The 20,868-nt window shown below is 40.3% G+C and overlaps 1 protein-coding gene across 18 annotated transcripts in view; it reads left to right on the top strand.

The window, feature by feature from the left end:
• trpm3 (transient receptor potential cation channel, subfamily M, member 3) overlaps positions 1-20,868 on the top strand; it is a 138,885-nt gene that overhangs the window by 55,645 nt on the left and 62,372 nt on the right. For all 18 annotated transcript variants that reach the window (XM_051422644.1, XM_051422643.1, XM_051422634.1 and 15 more), the window contains exons 2-4: positions 17,341-17,420; positions 18,675-18,876; positions 20,205-20,418. In XM_051422644.1, the coding sequence (XP_051278604.1) occupies positions 17,341-17,420; positions 18,675-18,876; positions 20,205-20,418 (496 nt within the window). The remainder of the gene's footprint in view (positions 1-17,340; positions 17,421-18,674; positions 18,877-20,204; positions 20,419-20,868) is intronic.

Genomic DNA, 20,868 nt, shown 5'->3' with positions numbered 1-20,868 from the left:
CTCTTAGTAGAGTGACAACTTATCTAGTCCCCCCATCTAAGAGGTCTGACCTGCTATGTTAGACCCAGAAAAATAGACATGCTAATGAAGATAAAAAGAGAGAGAGAGAGAGAAAAAAAGGTATTGTTTGTATTGATATTGGTTGTTATTAGCTTTCCCTTTGGCAGATTCCCCCTCGCTGTTATTAAAAAAAAAAGTTACACTTCATTAAGTCGTGAAGCAAAGTCAAAGCTGTTTGGCTGCTAGAAGCACAGAAGGACTCTTTTTTAGACATTCTGTGGTAGTCTGCCAAATTTCTGGAAATAGGAAATGAGACATACACATAGGATGGCAGATAAACAGAGAGGTTGTGTGTGTGTGTGTGTGTGTGTGTGTGTGTGTGTGTGTGTGTGTGTGTGTGTGTGTGTGTGTGGGTGTGTGTGTGTGTGTTTACATATAGTATGCAGAACCCAGTGAAAAGTGTGTCTTGACATGTTTTGTTCGTGGACCGCAGTGTCTTATGCAGAATATCCATGTAGTTGTGACACCTGCAATATGCTGCACCATGAGCAACCGTTATTAGAGGCTGAGACGCAGACATGGCACAAGTGTTATTTAGTGCATCCTCATTTTATGTGCCTGATTAATAGCCATTTTATTACATCAAAGTATTCTGTATTGAACTGTGTGTTTATAATTTATTCTGTACCATGCTGTTAGACTGCCACAGTGTACCTCACTCTGTCTGCCTCTCTTTGTGTCTCTGGGCGATATGTTAAACTGGCAACCGTCAGTCCAACAATCTGCAATTGTCGAGATATTTGCCTAGGCGTGTGTGCTGCACCACGCCACCACCCCCTTTTTTTTTGCCCAGTAGTTGCAGCTGGGAGATGAGTGGTGAGTTTGCTACATGCAACAAGCATGATTTAATAAACAAAATAAACTCACCAAATGTCAAGAAAGAAAAAACGAAAAACACCTCTTCTCATTAAGTTAAGTTTTTCTCTTATACCAAACTAAGACCTTGTTGAGCAATCTTAAAACACACTTCATTCAAACTCAACAAAAACAAACTAAAACTCACCAAACCATCTTTATTAGTCTTTACACTGTTCCAACAATCACAAAATCTGGTGTCTAACCATCTAACAGAGTTAGAAATATTCTGCCTCTACACATTGTCACTGCCTCTCTGATGCCCAACCTCCTCTACCCGCTTCATGCCTCTCTTGTCTGTCTCTGCTGTGCCCTCATCTTCCCCGGAGTTAGAGTCTTGTTTGGAGCCTCTGTGAATCACTTAATTACTGTATTCCCTGTCGTCAAACAAGTCGAAATAAACCCTTAATTCACCACAGATGTGAAAATACACTGGCCTACACACTTTCTTCGGCTCAGTGCGTATACTGCACTGCTAAACGTCTGTTAGTGGGCAGCTGTCATTCTTCGGAGTGACAAAAATCTGCCAAAAAAGACAACCGGCAATTGACTCAATGGAGCAGTCAATGATAGCTGATATATACAACCCTACTCCATACATATTTTAAAATGTATGCTTTATATATATTACCTCCATACAGAAAAGAAGATCCAGGGTTAGACAAGGGGTAATGTACACTCAGAGAGACATAGTGAGATTGGGAGAGGGACAATAGGATTAAGGCTCAGGTCTCAGTAAAGAGTTTTGTCTCAGAGTGGCTCTGACCACAGATACATTACTGAGTCTCTACTAACACAGACAAAGTAGATCTGATTCACAGGGATGGGTATCTGGCCACAGGCCCTCTGCAGGGATATTCAGATATGTCACTGCCCTTCTCTACTGTTCTCAGTCTCCCAAACTACATTAATTGGAAGTGAAGAGGGTATCTATAAAACATCTATAGGGTAAGGCTTCATGGACTCTTGAGGTGTTCAGACCTTAAACACAAAAATAGAAAATCATCTCACAGCTGATCTATGATGTTAAATATGTTTGCATTTGTTACAGATTGTTGAGAAAAAGAACATGTGTGTGACAGTCAGTTGATAAAGCAGTGATAAGCAGCCATATTTACTCCTGTTCACATTTGTGACAGACAACAATTAATGATCAGACAGCTCAACCAACAGGCTGATAACAAATCACTATACTGTGCCATTTCCATAGAAAAGAGCATGTCTCAGAAATGTCAACGTACAATAATTTTGAAAACTGTGGAGCATATAGACCTCCGTAGTCCACTGCACTTTTAAGGTGAAAGTATAGCAAAACCAAGAGATAGTTGGAGACTCCAGATCTGTATAGGTCCTGCTTGTACAGTGACGTGTGCAAATCCTTTCCCAACTTCAGCAAGTCTGACTGAGATGGACTGTTCTTAAGCCATCCGAATCAAGTTTCTGAGCTATCACAGGTGACACAAATGTTTTAACCTTTAGTTTTAGCATCCGCTCCCTTGATGCCAATCAGTGTCATTGTATAAATGCTGGGGCACTGTGTGATCGGGTCCTGTCCCTCCCAGGCTTGTCAGATATCATCTGACATACAGAATTGATGGACAGGAGAACAGATAAACAGAAAAGGCCTGATCCATTTTCCCAGATCCTCATTTCCCCTTATTAATATTCACACTTCTATATAATTCATATATTTCCATATGCCTGCCAGGGAACCATTGTTCGGCAAATATGTAATTATTCTTTGTTACCTTTCTCTGTGTGTGTGTGTGTGTGTGTGCGTGTGCTCGCTGTCGTATTAGTGTGCTGACGCACATGGGTATGCTCCAGAGATCAGCACTCCAGTTCTCAGCTATGCCGGAGGGGCTACAAGAGGGGGGCACAGGAAGCAAGGAGGGGTGTTCCTCCTAGTTTTCAGTATCCATGGTAACACCATCCTGCCCTGCCAGGATCTGTGTCAGTGGTGCTGAGATGGGCTGCATAGGGACACAAGAGAGGATTGAGGGAGGGAGAGGAAAGAGTGAAAGGGTCGGAGAATTGAAAGAAAATAATGGTGGAAAGTGAAGCGGATGAGGGGGATTGAACGTATGCATGAAAAGGAGGGGAAGAAAAAGCCATGGGGTAGATCATGGAGTTCATGGAGATGTGGTCATTGAATGGACGGACAAGCAAATAGAGAGATGTTCAGTGAGTTGAGTTGTACCTGCTAGTTCATTGCACAATAATGTATTGCCTCTTACATCCCTGCATCTTCCACCCACATGCTCCAACCCGCACACTAAACACACACCCCTCTCTCTGTGGCAGCAGGGCCAACACTGGCACTATGCATTTTGGCTAGAGGGGACGAACTGTGACTTCCTTCCTCTCCCCACCTCTCTTCCTGTCTACCTATGTGTGAATCCAGCCTCTCTGTGCCTCTCAATTGTGGGAGTCAGATTGAGTTTACCAAGCAGCCGAACTGTTTATCGATCAAAAAAGGATTCCAGAGAGAGAGGCAGGCGAAGAAGGAGATTTACAATTCAATACAGGCCAAAGATTTGATTCTAATACATAAGAGGGTTGGATTTGTGTTGGATTTTTGTATTGGGAAGATCTGGGTATACTATAGTTTCTGTAAAGGGTTTTTTTTTTCTGTATGTTTTGTATGTGTATGTGTGTTGTGAAATAATACCGTGCCAGAAGAGGAAATTTGTCAGCTGTTCCCGCTGTGCTGGGAACAACAGGGAGACAGACAGAGAGAGAAAAAGAGACTGATATTGTGTGTGTGGGTCTTGTATATTTGTGTGACCACACTGTGTATGCTTGTCTGTGATTGTGATAAATGGATTTAGCTGCTCATTTCTGCTTCAGCTCAGTAACCATAAAAAAAAGATATTCCACTTACGTTGCAAAATGTAGATGTTCGAATCAAGGAAATAATGGGTCATTTTGTTTGCATGGTCAGACACAGACACACTCGGCTTAAAGAAGTCATTTCTGCTCCATTTATTTCAGAACAGAACATATTTTCTTTCTCTTTAATTTCATTTAGTCTAATTACATTAAGTTTTTTATTTATTTTTTTTGATCACAATCATGTTTATTTTATGTCTTGTTGATTGTTTATTTTTATTTCTTGTTTAATTGTTGATTGTCTGTTTTATGTCTTGTTGATTGTTTATTTTTATGTCATGTTAAATTGTTGATTGTTTATTGTATGTCTTTTCTATTTTTTATTGCATTTTTGCACCGTGGGTCCGAGAGGACTGAAATTTCATTTGTGCCATATGTCGTGCATGTATAGCACATCTGACAATAAAGCTGACTTGACTTGACTTGAGACTTTGCACCAGTAGATCTCAAAAGAAAAACACATTTCTGTGCTTCACAATACGTCTTGCTGTTTTAGAGATTTCAGGGAACCATTTCACATATCTCTGCAGTCAGATATGTGACACTGGACTTCCTCACAGCGAGAGTGTGAGCTGCGTTAATGGAACCATATCTGAATCACTGTGTGACTGCTCTGCTGGTTGTGATATTAAAAATGAATCATCGGCCATGTACACTTGACCTGAGAAATACATTCATCATATATTGATGAACGAGACGACAAGAAAGAGTGAGAATTTGAAAGGACAAAGTCAGACGTGGTGGAGGAGAATAGGTCAGATCATAGGCAGTCGATACTAGCCTCTATGACACAGATCATCTTATTCCAGCTTTCTTCAGAATCAGCAGAATGTCCTTTTTCTTTTCTCTCTCTCTTTCTCTCTCTATCTGTCTTTTTCACATACACACACATCCAAACTCTTTATCAGCTAGAGTGTGGTGGTCGCATGAGAAGCAATTTCACAGCCCGTGGCCCGAACAACCTCAGCACCTGCAACTTCATTACATTATGCTAGCACTGGTCTGCTGCACACATACACACAAAACTCAGCGCAGTGGAGTGCAACAGCTCTTGTTGTGGCCTTGAATGTGGCACTTCATGATAATGGTGGTGACATGCAGAGTGTCCAAGTCATATTGCCAGTGGTCTGGTAAACAACAAATCATTTTGTGGAACAGCAAAAGCCACCAAATAATGTGTGGTGCAACAGTGCTGGACAGGTCGAGATACAGTGTGAAGCTAAAAAGCACCCAAAAAAAGATAAAAAAACAAATATAACCAGCACATGTTAGCACAAGGGGTTACATAGCCTGGTTCCAGCCATCTGAATTGTTGCCCACAACTCCTCTTTATTTATGTGATTGTAAAAAGGTCTGCTGTAATGATTGATGGCTTTTTCCACTGATTGGAGGAAAAATCGGCAAATCACAGCTGTGCAGTCGGGATCAAGAATGGCGACATTATTGTCCTTCATACATCGCGAGCTACTTCCACAAATGACAGAAAAATTTAGATGATAGATGACATAGATGACATTGACACAAATGTGTAGCTGTTAGTCAACATATGGAAATAGCAACTCTTTAATATGTAACTTTCAGAAAACCATCATGCTGCTGGCACCCGCACTCCATACACAGTCGGTAGGAGCAAGTGAGCATCATCTTGGGCATTGGCCAGAAGTGACATACGTTTGAAAGTCATTTTCAATCATATTTGTAATAATGTTTCTCTTCAATGTTCCTATATTTCATTTGGACCATTGGCTCCATGTCATTACCTAGCTTGCTGTTTACAAATCAGCCAGCAACTCATACCAGACCCACACTGCGTGGCCAAACCACAGCCAGTTGGCAAACCCCAGCTTAGCTTAAGCTACAGTTGGCTAGTAGTTATTATCAAGGATCAGTTTAATATAGACACGTTTTTTCCTAGCGATAACATTAGCAGCAAGCAGCAAGCAGCAAGCCAGCCAGTTCACCCCCAGTCGAGAAAGTCAGGGAAGGTACGTTACAACGTCGGCAATTCAAAAGTAATTCATACATAAACACAATATGAAATGCTTCAGAATCTTCCAAATGGAACCTTTAAATTAACATACTAGTTCGGTCTTTGTGAAAAAGCTTTAGTGAACTGCTTCTATAGCTTCCATGGTAATGGTAATGTTTCTATCCCTAACCCTAACCCTCCCAACAAGAAATGGGCTAACACAATGTCAGACTGAGTGAATGAAGTCAAACGAAATGTAAACTACGGTTTGATTGTGTCAGGCTGTGGGTCACACAATATGGACATAATGAAATTCAACACAACAACACAAGAAAACAACATGGCACAGCACAATACACTATGGAAATCAATATGACAATACAACAGAAATACAACAGAAAACACAACATGACAAGCCAACATAATAACACTGACCAAAACCGCACAGCACAGCTTAGCACTAACACATCTAACAACACTGCCACTAAAAAAGTAAAGCCTGTCTGCTCCTATTTCTTTCCTTCCTCTGGCCACTGACTGTTATAATGTCCACCATCGCTTCTTACAGACTACTTGACAGGTGTCAATCAAATCCCAGTTAACTATTACACTGTGTGATTATTAGACTGACTGCAGTTCACTGGCTGTTTGCTCCCCTTGTCATTCACTGTGGCTCTTTGCCCCTCACTCTCTCTTTCTCTGTTGACTTCTCATCTCTTCTGATGTAAGGTTTCTTACTTCTTTGCCCTCATCTAGACAGACAAAATGGATACAGCTTATCTCCCCTAACTGTCAGTCTGTTTCTTTATCTCCTCTCCCTCTGTATGTCCACTTTTCTACTGCTTTTCTATTACTGAGGGCTTTTTTAAATTCCCAATCTGTTTGGACCAGGCCCCTGATTTACAACAGATAGGTTATACCCCCTTTTCTTCTTTTTCTTCTCTCTTCATTCATGTCACTTCAGAAGTACTGTCGGTTCCTTCTACTCTGTCTGCCATTTCTTCCCTTTGCTCACCTCCACACTTTCTCTTTCTCACGTGGCATTATGACCCTCATATCTCTCACACAAATTTACTGATAGGAAACTATTTATTTCACATCTTCACACTTTCTCCACTTCTCTCACTCTGACCCCCCTTCTTTCTTTCTTCTCACCACCACCTCATCCACCCTCACCTCTTATCTCTCCCACCATCTACCCCTTCCTCTATCTTCTCAAACTCTCTACCTAACCCCTTTCCTCCTCCTTCTCTTCTGTCCTGCTGACACCAGTCCCCCACCTCCTACCCCCCAAAGTGAGAACGTGTCTCCCCCCTTTCCCCCCTCTGTCACAGACAGAATGGCCATGCCAGTGTTGATTAGAGCCTGCATGGCCAGATGCTCAGCTAGGCTTAGCAGAGGCCTGTGGGAAAGAGAGCTGCTTATTCTAGCCTCAGGAGATGGATTGAAAACGACGGGAGCTAAAACAAGCAAGCATTCTCTCATTACGCTTGCACATTGAACACACCCGCACATGCGCACTAGCAAACAAGTGAGAAAGTCACAGCAGTCGGTCCAAGACGAAAGCAGATGCATGCACGGCCATATTTTAAAAATACACTTAAATAATTATTTTTCTCATGAATCTAGCATTTCATGTTGCGTACTGAATCATAAGGTGATTGAGCTGCTGTGTTAATCACCCATTGTTGCTGAGGATTGATTTTGCTGAAGAAAAATGCAGTGTACATGCAAAAATACACAGGCTCAGTGTAATGTGAGATGAACTTTAATATCTTGTTTATCCTCTCAGGGAACTGAGTAAAACAGTTTCCATCAATGTTTCTGCAGTTTATTCCCACCATTGTTCTTTAATATTCTTAGTGTCAAACAATTCATTAAATATGTATCTACATGCAAGATATTGTTGTGAATACATATTACCATAAAAACAAAAAATTGTGATACAAGATTTCTACAAAACACAGCTAGGGATGCACCGATCTGACTTTTTCTCACCTGACACAGATTCTGATACTTAGGCTCAGAGGTACTGAGTACTGAACTGATACCAGTGGTCTCATTTTCACATTTAAAACCTGTATAACCCCAGTACATTGAACTACTACATTGGGATGATTTGAGTAAAATAAATGGAGGCCAGAGATTGTAGTAGCACTAAAGACAGTTGGCAGACTGCCATAACTGAATGAATGTAGCTGAATTTATAACATTGGCTAAGTATTGTATTAGTCACATCTGGCACACTCCGCTTAATAAGGTCAGTAAATTTAAGGTGCATCCCCAACCACAGCTGATAAAAGCAACAATATATGCCTTTATGTCCCTGTTGTTGTTGTTTTTTTTCACTTTTTCATTTATTTGTTGCTGTTCCTTTTCTCCCCCCGTCAGTGGTGATCTCCCCTCCTCTCTTAAATTTCCATCCATCATTCTCACATAACTTTACCGCAGGATTTCTGACAGTCTCTATTTATCCCTTTTTATACTGCGCTCTGATTTACAATTACGTGCTGATGAGTCACAGCGACAAAGTGCTCTTACTGTAAGTGTATTTCATTGAAAGCCATTACTATATGAAATGTTGAAGAGGATGATTTTTTTGAGGGGTATTTAGGATTTCACTTAAATTTTATATAAATCACACAGTGCGTTGGATATAGAGCTGACTGAAATAGAAAAGCTACTTTAAGGATTTATCTATACTCTTCTGTTTTATAGGACATCATATAACTGCAGGCAAATCAATAAATTACCTATATGTTATACTCCATAAAGTTAAGTACAACCTGCCATCAGGATAGCAGAAATCCCATTCCAGATAATTATAGTGAAGGTCTCATGAAGGCCATTGAGTTAAAGGGACAGACACAAGTCACTGATCTGGTCATTGATTTTGTGAATGATGATAAAACATCGAGTTACATTGTCTAAACCCAAACACTTACACTGGAAATAGTGTGTTCAGCAGCCTGGAAAAGCTATTTAAGATTAAGGAATAGATTTATAGCATTTTATGTTACCCAGTCTTCAAAACTGAAATTGCTGTGAATTTGTTTAAATATTTATACAAGATGTGCCTCCTTAAATCTGCATGACTTTCTTTGAAAGTAACCACTAAGGAGGAAAGACGAGCCAATCTTCTAAGTGTAAAGTGCTTTATTGACAATTTCTTGGCAGGTGGATGATATAATATGTGCAGTGCTATAGAAAACAATGAGAGGATTGTTATTCAGCAGTTTAAGTGTGCACGGGGTGAATTTGTATACCGTGCTTGATTAACACAGAGAATCCCAGTGGCGCTTAACAAATTACAGGATTTAAATAATTGTTCCATGTATCTTTAATGCTTATTAATGTTTGAAATTTAACCAAGCTATTTTTTAAATGTGGTTGTTTCGTGGTTCTAATTGGGCGACATAGCGAGCATGATGAAATTGTGGGCAATTGCTTCAGGAGGAACAAGTGTTCACTCTAAATATTGTGTTTATTAGTTCTTTATTATTTATTAGTGAGTTCTTCTGTCACTGGTGTTATGAAAAGTCTGAATACTCTATACTCTCTAATTTTACACTTGATGGCGAATAGAGACATAAGACAGGTTGGTTTGGGCTGCACTGGGTTATTTTGTGCGTCAAACAATTTCCCACTGTCCTCCAGTCTACCTGACTGAAGAGAGAGTTGCTGAATAGAGGTGGAAAAGGTTGGTTTGGATTGAGGCTCTTTCTCTTCTAACACACCAGAGGAGAACTCCCAATATGCACTTGGTTATCTCGTGTTTTGACCTTTTTGCAATTTAGCACAATAGAGCACTGGAAAAGATTAGTTTGAACTGAGGTCTGCACTTGTTTGTAGTGTTTGTTTGCCCCTTTTGCAATTTTCCTCAGTAGAGATGGAAACTGTTCAGGCTACGGTCTGCACTTTGTTATAGTAGACTGACAGAAAGCCTTCAATCTGTAGTTGTGTGTTTGCCATTTTGTACTTAAGTACCTCCACCCTAAATTGCTAGGGTCACTTGCCCATCATTACCCATAAGAACACACATACACACACATTTACACACCAGATTAAGTTGGTCCAGTACTGTAAATCTGCTTTGTTACTCAATTTTTTGGGTTCATACTTTAAATCTCTCTTAAGCTGCAAAATGCTGAAACAAGTGGAAAAATGTGTGTGTGTGTGTGTGTGTGTGTGTGTGTGTGTGTGTGTGTGTGTGGCCCATACTCATGCATGCAAGCTTCCCTCCAGGAAGATAAACCCAGTGTTTGCGTGTGTGTTCAGGTCAGTGAATGCTATTTCGCTTGCAATAATGGTTCCTCTCCTTGACAAGATTGCATTTAAAGGCAATGACCTCATCCTTAATGTATGCAGTAACTACATGGTGTTGGCATTGGTCTTTGTGGGTCTGGATCAAGCTTGGAGTCACAATCTAGTGCTGTTTACCAATGCATTGACTTGCCCAAGATGGCTGCCTGAAGGTCATTGTATAATATTGTCCATCTCAGGGGTTACATATTATGTGCATGGTTCGCTCCTGGCTGTTGTTGTATGGGGTTACAGAGGGACGTGATCAAGGAGAAAGAATGAGAAGAGAGAAGGAATAAGCAGAGAGAGACAGAGGCACTTACAGAGTGACATTAAGAGAAGATGAGTGTGATAGAGATAGAGGCTGTAATGGCTGTGCTGAATGTATTTTAACTGCAGTTCAAATGTTCCAGCCAGTCTGCCAGTCTGGGTCCAAAAGCACAGCCAGAACAAAGCTAAAACTACTAAACAATGTTCTGGATACTAATCTTTGAAACACTTTACTGTATTATGCTTATGTTTAAATAAACATAAATGCCATCTGTAGGGCTTCAGATTTGCTGAATAGAGAGATTGCCTTATCTCCTTTGTATAACTGTTATTCAGTTCATTTGCCATTTCTGTATTTTAAGCAGCTCATACATCTTAAACTCTTCCATCCTGATTTCATCAGTGCATAAAATCCTCTGGATCACACCCAGTAGACTCGAACCAGACCAAATGACCTCTGCTGAGAAGCTCGTCTCATCTTTGATGACCGTGTTTGTGTTAAGGAATATCGTTTTCACAAGATTTAACAAGCTTCAGAGTTCATGCTCATTTTACAAATTGTAGCTGTTCACTGCAAGTAACCCAATGGGGTCTACATAAAAGTATCAAGACAGATGGCATATTTTTTATTTTCATTGTGTAAAATCTTCATACTGTCACCAGCATGCAGCAACAACAGCCTTTACACTGCAAACTGTACCTCGGTATGTTGTGTTTTTCTGTCACTCATCCAAATGTAATTAAGATAAGTAGCTCATGCGCATATTTAACCCGCCTATTACCAGTAACAGATGTTTCTGTATTCATTCAAAATGTTGATTTACAATACAGCTTGTTTTTAAGCTTGAACTTAAAAGCTTTAACTTTACTTAATAAAAGGAGACTACACTACGTACCAATAGCATAAAGCTGTATTTAGTGCATGTTGTTTGCTTGCATATTGCTGCAGAAATGTCTAGACTACAAACAGGCTGTGTCATGTTGTGTGTGCTGATTGCACTTTTGTAGACATAACATATATGTTGGTAAATAGTTATGATTGAACAGTAGATTCAGTGCTGCAGTTGGACGCAGAGGACTTATCTCATCTGCAATGACCATTAAAATATTGATAAAAGCGCTCGGCTTAGCAATATAGAGGCTTGTCACCACTCATTGCTCATAACATATTGTATCTGGTCTATGTTATCTTGTTACTGTAAAAAAAACAAAACATAAAGCCATAAAATGCTTTTGTTTCACACTGTAACATTTAGTGTGCATTTGTTTTGTAGACAAAAAGACATAGGGGAAATAGATCAAAAAAGGGGGTCCGGGTGCGCTCCTCTAAGCGTTCTGTCATGACACTGAATACATTACGCTTTGATTTACACTGGGTCTGGGGGAGCGTTTTAGTCTAGATTTTACTTACGTTCACATTTTGTTGTTGTATGTGTGTGAGTTTGTTTTTTTTTACATTAAGAAGGATTACAGTTTTTGGAAAGTACATTGTCTTTCCTTCCTGTGTTTTTCCTGCATGTGTATTGTTGGACTTCATTTAGTTCAGATTACAGTCTTATACACCCAGTTTCCCCCACTGATCCTGCTAATTAAATCAGGTACGTATTATGTACAAGTTTGTTAATCCCTTTGATGAAAACAGCTAGGAAACTACCTTTGTGCTGTGAAAAAAAAACAGCAAATGCAATGGCAAAAACTCACACACACAGATGTTTGTGTGTGTGTGGGTGTGTGTATATGTGTCATTAAGACCAAAGTGAGGATGGTGAACTGGCTAGACGAATGTCATGTTGCTCTACCTAATAGGCTCTCTTGCCATTCAGACTCCCTCTTTGGTCTTGATCCCTGACAGAAATGTGGCTGAGAGAGATGACCTACCCCCCACCCCACCCTCTCTCTCTCTCTCTCTCTCTCTCTCTCTCTCTCTCTCTTGCTCTCTTTCTCATTCAAACACGCGCACAGCCTGACAGTACAACTTTAATTTGAATCTAAAAAAGGACAGGTGCTTGTGAGAACACTAATTCTCTGAGCACACTGTTTCAGAAAAAGGCGAGAGACTTTTGAATATTTTGGATGAGTATGACACTATTGTCACATTGTGTGTAGATAGTTAACCAGCTATGCCACGACGTGAGATTTTTTGTTTTTCAGTTTTATTTCTTGGCTCATACACGCGCTGACAGCTGTTTGGATCCGGTAGCAGGGGAGGACACTGAGAGATAGGTAAAGACTAGTTTAGTGGTGTTTCAGGGGCTTTCTCAGTGTGTGCCTTCAGCACCATGAACACACACACACACACACACACACACACACACACACACACACACACACACACACACACACACACACACACACACACATACCAGCAGTGCTAATAGTCCCAGAGTAGACCAGTTGCCAGTGGACTGAGAGGTGGCCTGATCAGTTTTTGCTCTGATCAGTTTTGTTCAGTGATCTTAGTTTTAAGGTGGGATCATGCCTCTAACGCTACCTTCAACCATGCTTATGAAGGGAAGGCCACAACAATGCTGCCTATCACATATTACAGGTGAGTCGTGAAAACCAGATGTCATATTTTTGATATTTGTTCAATTTGGCAAACCAAGTCTTCTCCAAATTTTACTTGATATATCTCCTTGGAACTCAGCCTTTGTGTTTCTTGGTTATTTACTACTACTATTAACTTTGTCTTAGAGATTTGAGCGAAAGACATCATGCAGTGTTCTGTGTTTGAGGCATTGGAGTATCTGCAGTGTCTTATTTTAGTGGCTGTGTATTAGAGTCTCATGTATGACAATGCTTCATCTGAGAAATGATCTATTTTTCAAAGATAACTGTCTGTGGTCGGTTTTTGCATTTGTCTTATTTCAATTTATTTCTTTATTTTAAAATGAATGAAAGTCCCGCAAAAATGCAATACTTTTTCTTATTTCTAATATTTCTATTTCTAATTGTTATACCATAAAACAAAAGAATTGTTACACAAATATCACTTACACTATCTTTAACTCTGGACTTTACTATTTTTTTTACCCTTAAGTTGCATTTAATGTGTCATAAGAAGACTGTAGCTTTTGTAATACTCTCATCTCATCCTAATTTATCGTGAATGTGTTCACCGCCTGCGGACGATGGTTTTCTAAGACATTTACTGAACTGTCTGATATCATTCTTGATGCTTATGAAATCAAAGTGAACCAAAAGAAGATTCACTTCAGAGAGAGAAGCAGCTGACACAGCAGTAAAACCAAATTTAATGTAAAGGCAGTTGAAGAGTTGTTCAAAAGACAGGAAGATAAAGATTTAATGCAGCACAAGAGGAAAGGTGATGATTTAGCTTTAATCATTTCTTGGAATAGAGGCACCAGGCAAACAAAGGGAGAGTGTCTAAGCAGTATTTGTATCACTCTTCTTTTATGTTTCCGTTTTCAAACTCTTGTTCAAGAAGCTTATATATAAAAATGCCACCGGCTACTTATATGCCCACCTATGCTCATATAAAAGCCGAGTCACTCATGTTTGTTAAAAGGAAAAGAGGCAAAAAGGTGTGAGGAAATTCAGAGAGAGCAAAGAGATTAGACTGTTGATTGGATATGGTTCCCAATTCAGCTCCCTGCCAGTGCCAATAAGAAAGCGGAGATACAATAGTAAAGGAAGGGAGGACAGGGACACGAGGGGGGAGGCTGGAGGTAGGGGGAGTTTGAGTGTAATGGAGTCAAGACCCCTAACAGGTTGTCAGATGCTGCTCACTTGCTGCACAGTCCCTCCTTACACACACGTAAATATACAGCTGGTGTGTTAGTGTGTGTGGGTGCACCCCAGTGCTAAATCTTAATTACACAATGGAGTGCAGGCCATGTGCCATCTCATCATGCCATGTCAAATCTCATAAGCAACAGTAGAAAACGTGAGAGGAAGCGCGAGGGACAGAGATGCAACAGTATGACACTGAGAAAAGTGGTAGAGTGCATACCATACCTACACAGAAAATAAGGGAAAACAGATTTGAAAGGGAGAGGGAAAAAAAGACGAGTCGCAATGGGAAGTAAATCTTTGTCTGGGATGCTCTGGGGTGAAACTACTATTGTCCCTCTTTCAACTTAGAGAACATAAAAGGCTTTTTTTTGTTGCGTCAACTTGCGTGAATGTTTGTGATTTTGCCATCAGCCCCCTTAATACGAATTAAATCTAAAAAAAAACCTCTGCTGCTCCCAACATTGAGCGGCTCTAGTTTGTCCCAGGATGAGCTGGCGGATGAATACACAGTTCTAGCATGTCAGAGAAAGAATGGGGCTGGGGGCGTTGTTGTGGCCCGCTGAGTCATCGTGGCCAGGGTGATCTCTAAAACAGCCCCCAGCCCCCCAGAGTAATGGTTAATCGTGGGAAGTCTGGTGTTAGGGTAAGTGTGCCTGTGTGTAGGCCAAGCCTGTTTCTGGCCGGTTGCGGTGGGTTTTGGCGTGCCGTGGTGTGACAGGGCCAGTCAGGCGGATGGGGCGTGTGTTGTTGTAGCCGTGGCAGTGGGGAAAGCCCTGTACAAGCAGCTCTCAGCTCTGCTGGCTGGGAGAAGAGTCGGGGCAGCTCTCCCAGAATAAAAAGCAGAAAAAAAGCTCTGTCCTTTTGTTTTCACGGCTGTTGTGTTCCCTCTGCTGTGGGTTTGGGAGTCTGGTCAGTGTGTCCCCCTTGGTTGTCTGTGACTGTCTCGTTGTGATATTCAGTCCTATTCTGGACCTCTGGTGTTGTGCTCTGTCGCCACAAAATCTCACCTAGACATAGTCCACTTCCTGGAATGGAGGTGGCAACCCAGGAAGTGCAACCTTTGAACCACAAAGTGCTGAGTGGAAAGTAGTGCATTTAAATGGCAGAGGGTAACATTCTCATAATCACAGGAACAGAACATGTACATCATACAGTATGCAATACACATGAACTGGATTATATTTCTATAGTTAATTAACATACAGCAACACATGAAAACATGTTTTACAGAGAGGAGGGGGAAAAAGAAAGATACTGATCGCTTAAGGCAGGGACACATTGACACATGATTGTTTTACTGATTATAAATATGATTTAGGTGTGATGACTGATGGGACAAGTTGGACTGAGTCTGTTCCAGTGTGGGTCATTGTTTTAAACATGACGGATATTTATGTCTGGAATCAAGACCTCTGACTGGATTGGATTGTGAGAGTGGTAGAAAAAATTAAATATAAACAAAACTGTCCAATAACAATGAGCAAACCACTCTTTAGGTATTATTAATACCATAGCTCCATCCACCATCTTGTCTAAATTTAAGCATAAATGACCAAGGCAAACTCTTTTAGATGAATCTGTTTCTGTTTTGGTAACACAAAATAAATTGTGTTCTCGCAGGATTGGAAATCTAATCATTACTAATCCCAAGTGTGTTAGGGTGTTGTGGAAGTAGTCATTGGCTTTAGACTACCAGTACCTTATTTGTGATCTGATGTATGAATAGCTGGCGCAATAGGTGAAATGTTAAAACTCACTTTGAGGCATTAGTACTTTTCAGCTGCATAAAAGAAGAGAAAATTGAGCAAGCATCTACAACTAAAATATATATAGTTTATAACAAACCAAAGATGGGACAAGCAGTCTTGATATTTTTCTTATTTTCATCGTATAGCTCTGGATACAGTGCTCTTTCTTATTAGCTCTAAGAAGGGTTTCCTGCAGTACATATCGTACATTGATCCTTGTTGGCATGTAACAAGTATTCATGCATCTATCTGTGTATTAGTCTCTAATCCTGTGCCACATCTGTATCTCAGGCTTGCTCTGTGGCTCTACAGTGCCTTTCTGGTCGTGTCTGTAGCAGGCTAATTGGCTCTAGTCAGTCTCTGTCTGTCTCAGACCTGCAGCAGATGCAACTGCAGAGCATGACGGTGTCACAAATACACTATTCCACTAGCTGCATTATGCTGATGTTCTATACTGTACACAACTAAAGAACACAAAGCACACACATATAGAAATACATACACACACTTGCTCATACAGGACACATATACACTCAGCTGGTTGCATATAAGAATATCTAAGGACTGGAACTCTGACATAATTTACTACCTCACTGCATTTAACATCCCTTCTCTTTCCCAGCTCTTCATCTTATCCAGTTTGGACAGGAGTCGCTGAATAGCATAAAACATTTATGTCTTCAGCATTTAAATTATGTGTGAGAGACTGTGCATTTACTCTGTGTGTGTGTGTGTGTGTGTGTGTGTGTGTTGTGTTTGTGTATGTATGCCATTCCCAAAGCGCTGTGATTTCTGTCTTTAAACCAGGTCTGGATGTGAAATTGCTGATTTTTCTTTAAATTGTTATTTAAGTACTTTTGAGGCATTAGTCCAACATTTCATAGTGTATAGAGGATACACTATGAAATGTTGGACTAATGCCATCCCCCAAAACTGGACTGCTGCTTGCAGAGAAATGTGGAAGATAAGTCTCTATACAGCAAAGCTCTAGGGCTGCAGAATTAATCGAAATATTATCAAAATCACAATATGGCCATGTGAAATATCCAAATTGTAGTAGCTGTAACTTTTTGATTAGTAAAATTTGTGGCAAAACAGCATTATAATGAAGTACTGCAGTGCTGCAGAGATGCCCTAGCCTACAAATGATGTTTGTTTGGTACAGACCCCAACAAATGTCACATCATGATCATAATAATAGTTTTTTTCAGTGAACATGCAAATTGTGATAATAATCAAAATAATAATTTCTGCTAATTGTGACTCATCACAATCCCAATATCATTTTACACAACAAAGAAAACTCTTCTTATTTCTTGAAGGACAAGTAAACCCTTTGTTTTACAGGTGAACTCCTCAGTCAAACACAAGTCTGCTCACGATTCGAGTGTGTTTCTAATGTCTGGTTGCTATCGCTCCTGCATGCTTAGGTCACAGCTTCATTATCTGACAACAACTGACTGAATTCTTCTGTCTTCGTTTCTGCAGGCACAGAAATCGTGGATAGAAAGAGCGTTCAGCAAGAGAGAATGTGTTCATATCATAGTGAGCGCCAAAGACCCCCATAGGTGAGTAAGAATGTGTGTGAAGGTTGTGTTTGCAGTGCATGTAAATTACATTATCCTCCTTATTCCAGTCAGTCATTTTTTATTTTGAATTATGGAAGAAGTAAGAGATGAGGAGATTTTTTTATATATATTTTAGATTCAGCTGCTTGATTTGCCATAAAAGTTACAAGACTTTAATGGGCAAGTTAGCTAATGTGACTACTGACCTTTTAAAACATGCCTCAGAGTAATATCATGCTGGCCTCAATTTGCATCACAGGTAGATGCTCCACACTAATGAGCCAAACACTCACATTATACTTTTTTAAAACCACAAATGTGAAATTCAGGGCCAGGCCAGTTCATGAAGATAGTCAAACATTCCACATCATTTGAAAAGGTTATTATTTTAAGCCCACAGGAGCGTACTGCTAAGAATAGCAAAGTGTAACTGTGAAAGGGTTCGTTATTGAATGCTTTACTACAGCTGATGTTGTTGCTTAGGGTGACAAACTCAAAGAGGCAAGTCTAATTCCTGCAGTACCGGCCCTCATACACACACACACACACACACACACAGGAAACGCCAGTGTTTGTTAGGTAAACATAATTAGCATAACTTGAGGAAAGCGGGTGGAAGCCCGATGTTCCTCAAGATCAAATCAAGTTTTCTCTTTTTAGTCAAAAACACTTGTGCTGACGCATAAGGCAGAAGGAAGCAAAGTACCTTTGGTAAGAGATGACGGAAACATGAAGTGATAATCAAAGCCTCCTGACTCCATTTCCTCCCAGGGCTCCCATTCAATCCTGTAAGGTTGAAACACAGAATATAAAAGCTACATTCAGTACACTTGAATAAGTATGTAGTGGTGTAGGAATACTACAATACACATAACTGTCATTCTGCTAACTCCTGTAGAAGCTGAGAGGGTGAAAGAGAGGATAGAAAAAGTAAGAGCTAAAACCAAAAAGCGAAAAGATTGCAGATCCCTCTCCTCCTCTCCTCCCAATCAGGAGATGAATGTCAGATGACAAGCTCAGCTCAAGTAATTTCAGCCTTGCCCTCCTCTTACTGCTAGGCACATAACCATTGCAGCTCTCACACCTTTTCTCTCCCTATCTCAGTCACACACAATCTCTCTCTCGCCCTCTTCTTTTTCTTTCTCAATGCTATAGTATCTTGGGGCTCTGGCTTCTCAAGATTTCACTTACTCTCTGTAAAGGACTGTGTAATATAATATCTCACATTCACTTTCACTTACTCCTCTCATCTAGGTGCTGTTGTGGTCGTCTGATAGGTCAGCATGTGGGCCTGCCCCCGGGCATTGCATCCAGTCAGAATGATAAGGCAGAGCGTTTGGCCAAGAATGACAGCCTGTCGGAGAAGTGGTCGATCAGCAAACACACACAGCTCAGCCCCACTGATGCCTTTGGCACCATTGAGTTCCAGGGAGGAGGACACTCCAACAAAGCCATGGTGACTCTGATAAGAAATCTACTGTGTTGCATTTGTCAGTGTCCTGCAGCAATCTTGCTGCTCGGGTCAACTTCGAAGGCAAACGAGAACAGTAGTCCAAAAATACACAAACAAACAACACAAGGGAGAAAACAGTAAACTGGTGACACCTGATTTTGACCTCAGATGGTAGCACTCGCTCATGTGAATAAGTAGGGTTTTGAGAGATGCATCATTCCCCCAGATTTTGATTTGAATGTGAAGAATGGACAAATGGAGATTTATAGAAGGATGTCAAGGAGACAAATAACACAAGATGTCATGATGACATGAGTTGTCGACGATGGAGTAGACTGAGTCGTCCCTGCTGAGTATACTGTAAGAAGAGGATTGTAAAAGCTGAAAGCTGAAAGTGCAAAATAATTGAATGTGATTTGTAGATATTTTACCCAGCTGCAGTAAACTGATGCAGAGTGACAGTGCACAGGTACAGAGGAAGAATGTGTTCGATGCTTAAAATGATTAATTCTCCTCTTGATCTGGATGGAACATTTATAGCAGCGCTGTGAAAAACAATATCCTAATGATTGCCAAGTGTTTTTGTCATTTAAGACATTTTATACGTAGTTCAAATACAAATGGTACTGACATGTAATGAGGTCTCGTCTAGAGTCCTTGTGTACCTTCCCCAATCCAGCTTCTCTTCAAATTACACTTTAACCGGCTACATAATCAAATGTAAAAGCATCACACATATGCAGAATGCCAGAATTCAGCATATTAAATGAATAGCAAAATCTATTAAATGAGTATAATTATGTGTCATTACATATATTTAAAAGATGTAAGTGTTGCCTGATTAATCAATCCATCCCAAAAGTAGTCTGATTGTACATCTTATTCACACAGTCTCTGTCTATGATAACCACAATGACAGAGTCACATCACACATACTGTAGCATTCAGGGAACTCAGATGGTTAAGCCTAAATTCTGTCTGATTTATTTCCAGTGTTAAATTACTAATCCATACACGTGTCAGGTAGGGTGTCTGAGGGTGAATTAGATAGGTAAACAGATGTTCTTTAATGCATGTGGTTCTCCAATCATAGCAAACATCTGTTCAATATTGCTGTAGCTTAAAAATGTAAGGCATACACACACTCATGCAGATCTGCAACACTAATCTATTTCCATTTGATTTAGTTTATTTCACATTTAACGCTTTTATAATGCACATGTGTTTATATGTTTATGTCTGTGGCACATGCAGACTTCAAGTCATCATGTGCCTGAGGGTGATGCAGATGTGCTCCTGTTCACTACTGACACATGCCCCACTGTTTTCAGTACGTGCGAGTGTCTTACGACACCAAGCCTGACCTGCTGCTCCACCTGATGACCAAGGAGTGGCAGCTGGATCTGCCCAAGCTGCTCATCTCAGTCCACGGAGGCCTGCAGAACTTTGAATTACAGCCCAAACTTAAACAGGTCTTTGGCAAAGGGCTCATAAAGGCTGCCATGACAACAGGAGCCTGGATCTTCACCGGAGGGGTCAACACAGGTGAAGTACAGTACATACACGCAGTTTATTTTTAGAACTGCGTAGTGTAAATAATATTCTGTGAGGCGATTGTATCAGTAATATTCAAACTCACCTATTTTCATACAAATTGTGTTACCATGTACTTGTGCTAGGAGTGTGTTCAAATGTTCCTCATAAGTTATCAGCTATTAAACAAACATTTATCAAGCCTCTCAGGCCTGTAAAGTTGTTGAACCACTGGATCATTGCAAGAGTGTTCTTTTAAGTATATTATGGGCACTCAGCTATACTTAGAGACACTCATAGTTAGACCAGACTGGTGAAGTGATAGCTCTCAATTATTATTTCATGCATCTTGAATGAAAATAGTGTCAGGGAGTCTAGACTGCTTATTTGTGTCAATAAAAGTCAATGAAAGGGTGTCATATTTAAACCAAAAGGTGCACAAACTGTATCACAGACTGTGGC

This window comes from Dicentrarchus labrax, unplaced genomic scaffold (assembly GCF_905237075.1).
Source record: "Dicentrarchus labrax unplaced genomic scaffold, dlabrax2021, whole genome shotgun sequence".
In the NCBI taxonomy this organism is placed as follows: domain Eukaryota; kingdom Metazoa; phylum Chordata; class Actinopteri; family Moronidae; genus Dicentrarchus; species Dicentrarchus labrax.
The sequence above is the reverse complement of the archived record's forward strand: the minus strand, read 5'-3'. Positions and strand labels throughout refer to the sequence as shown.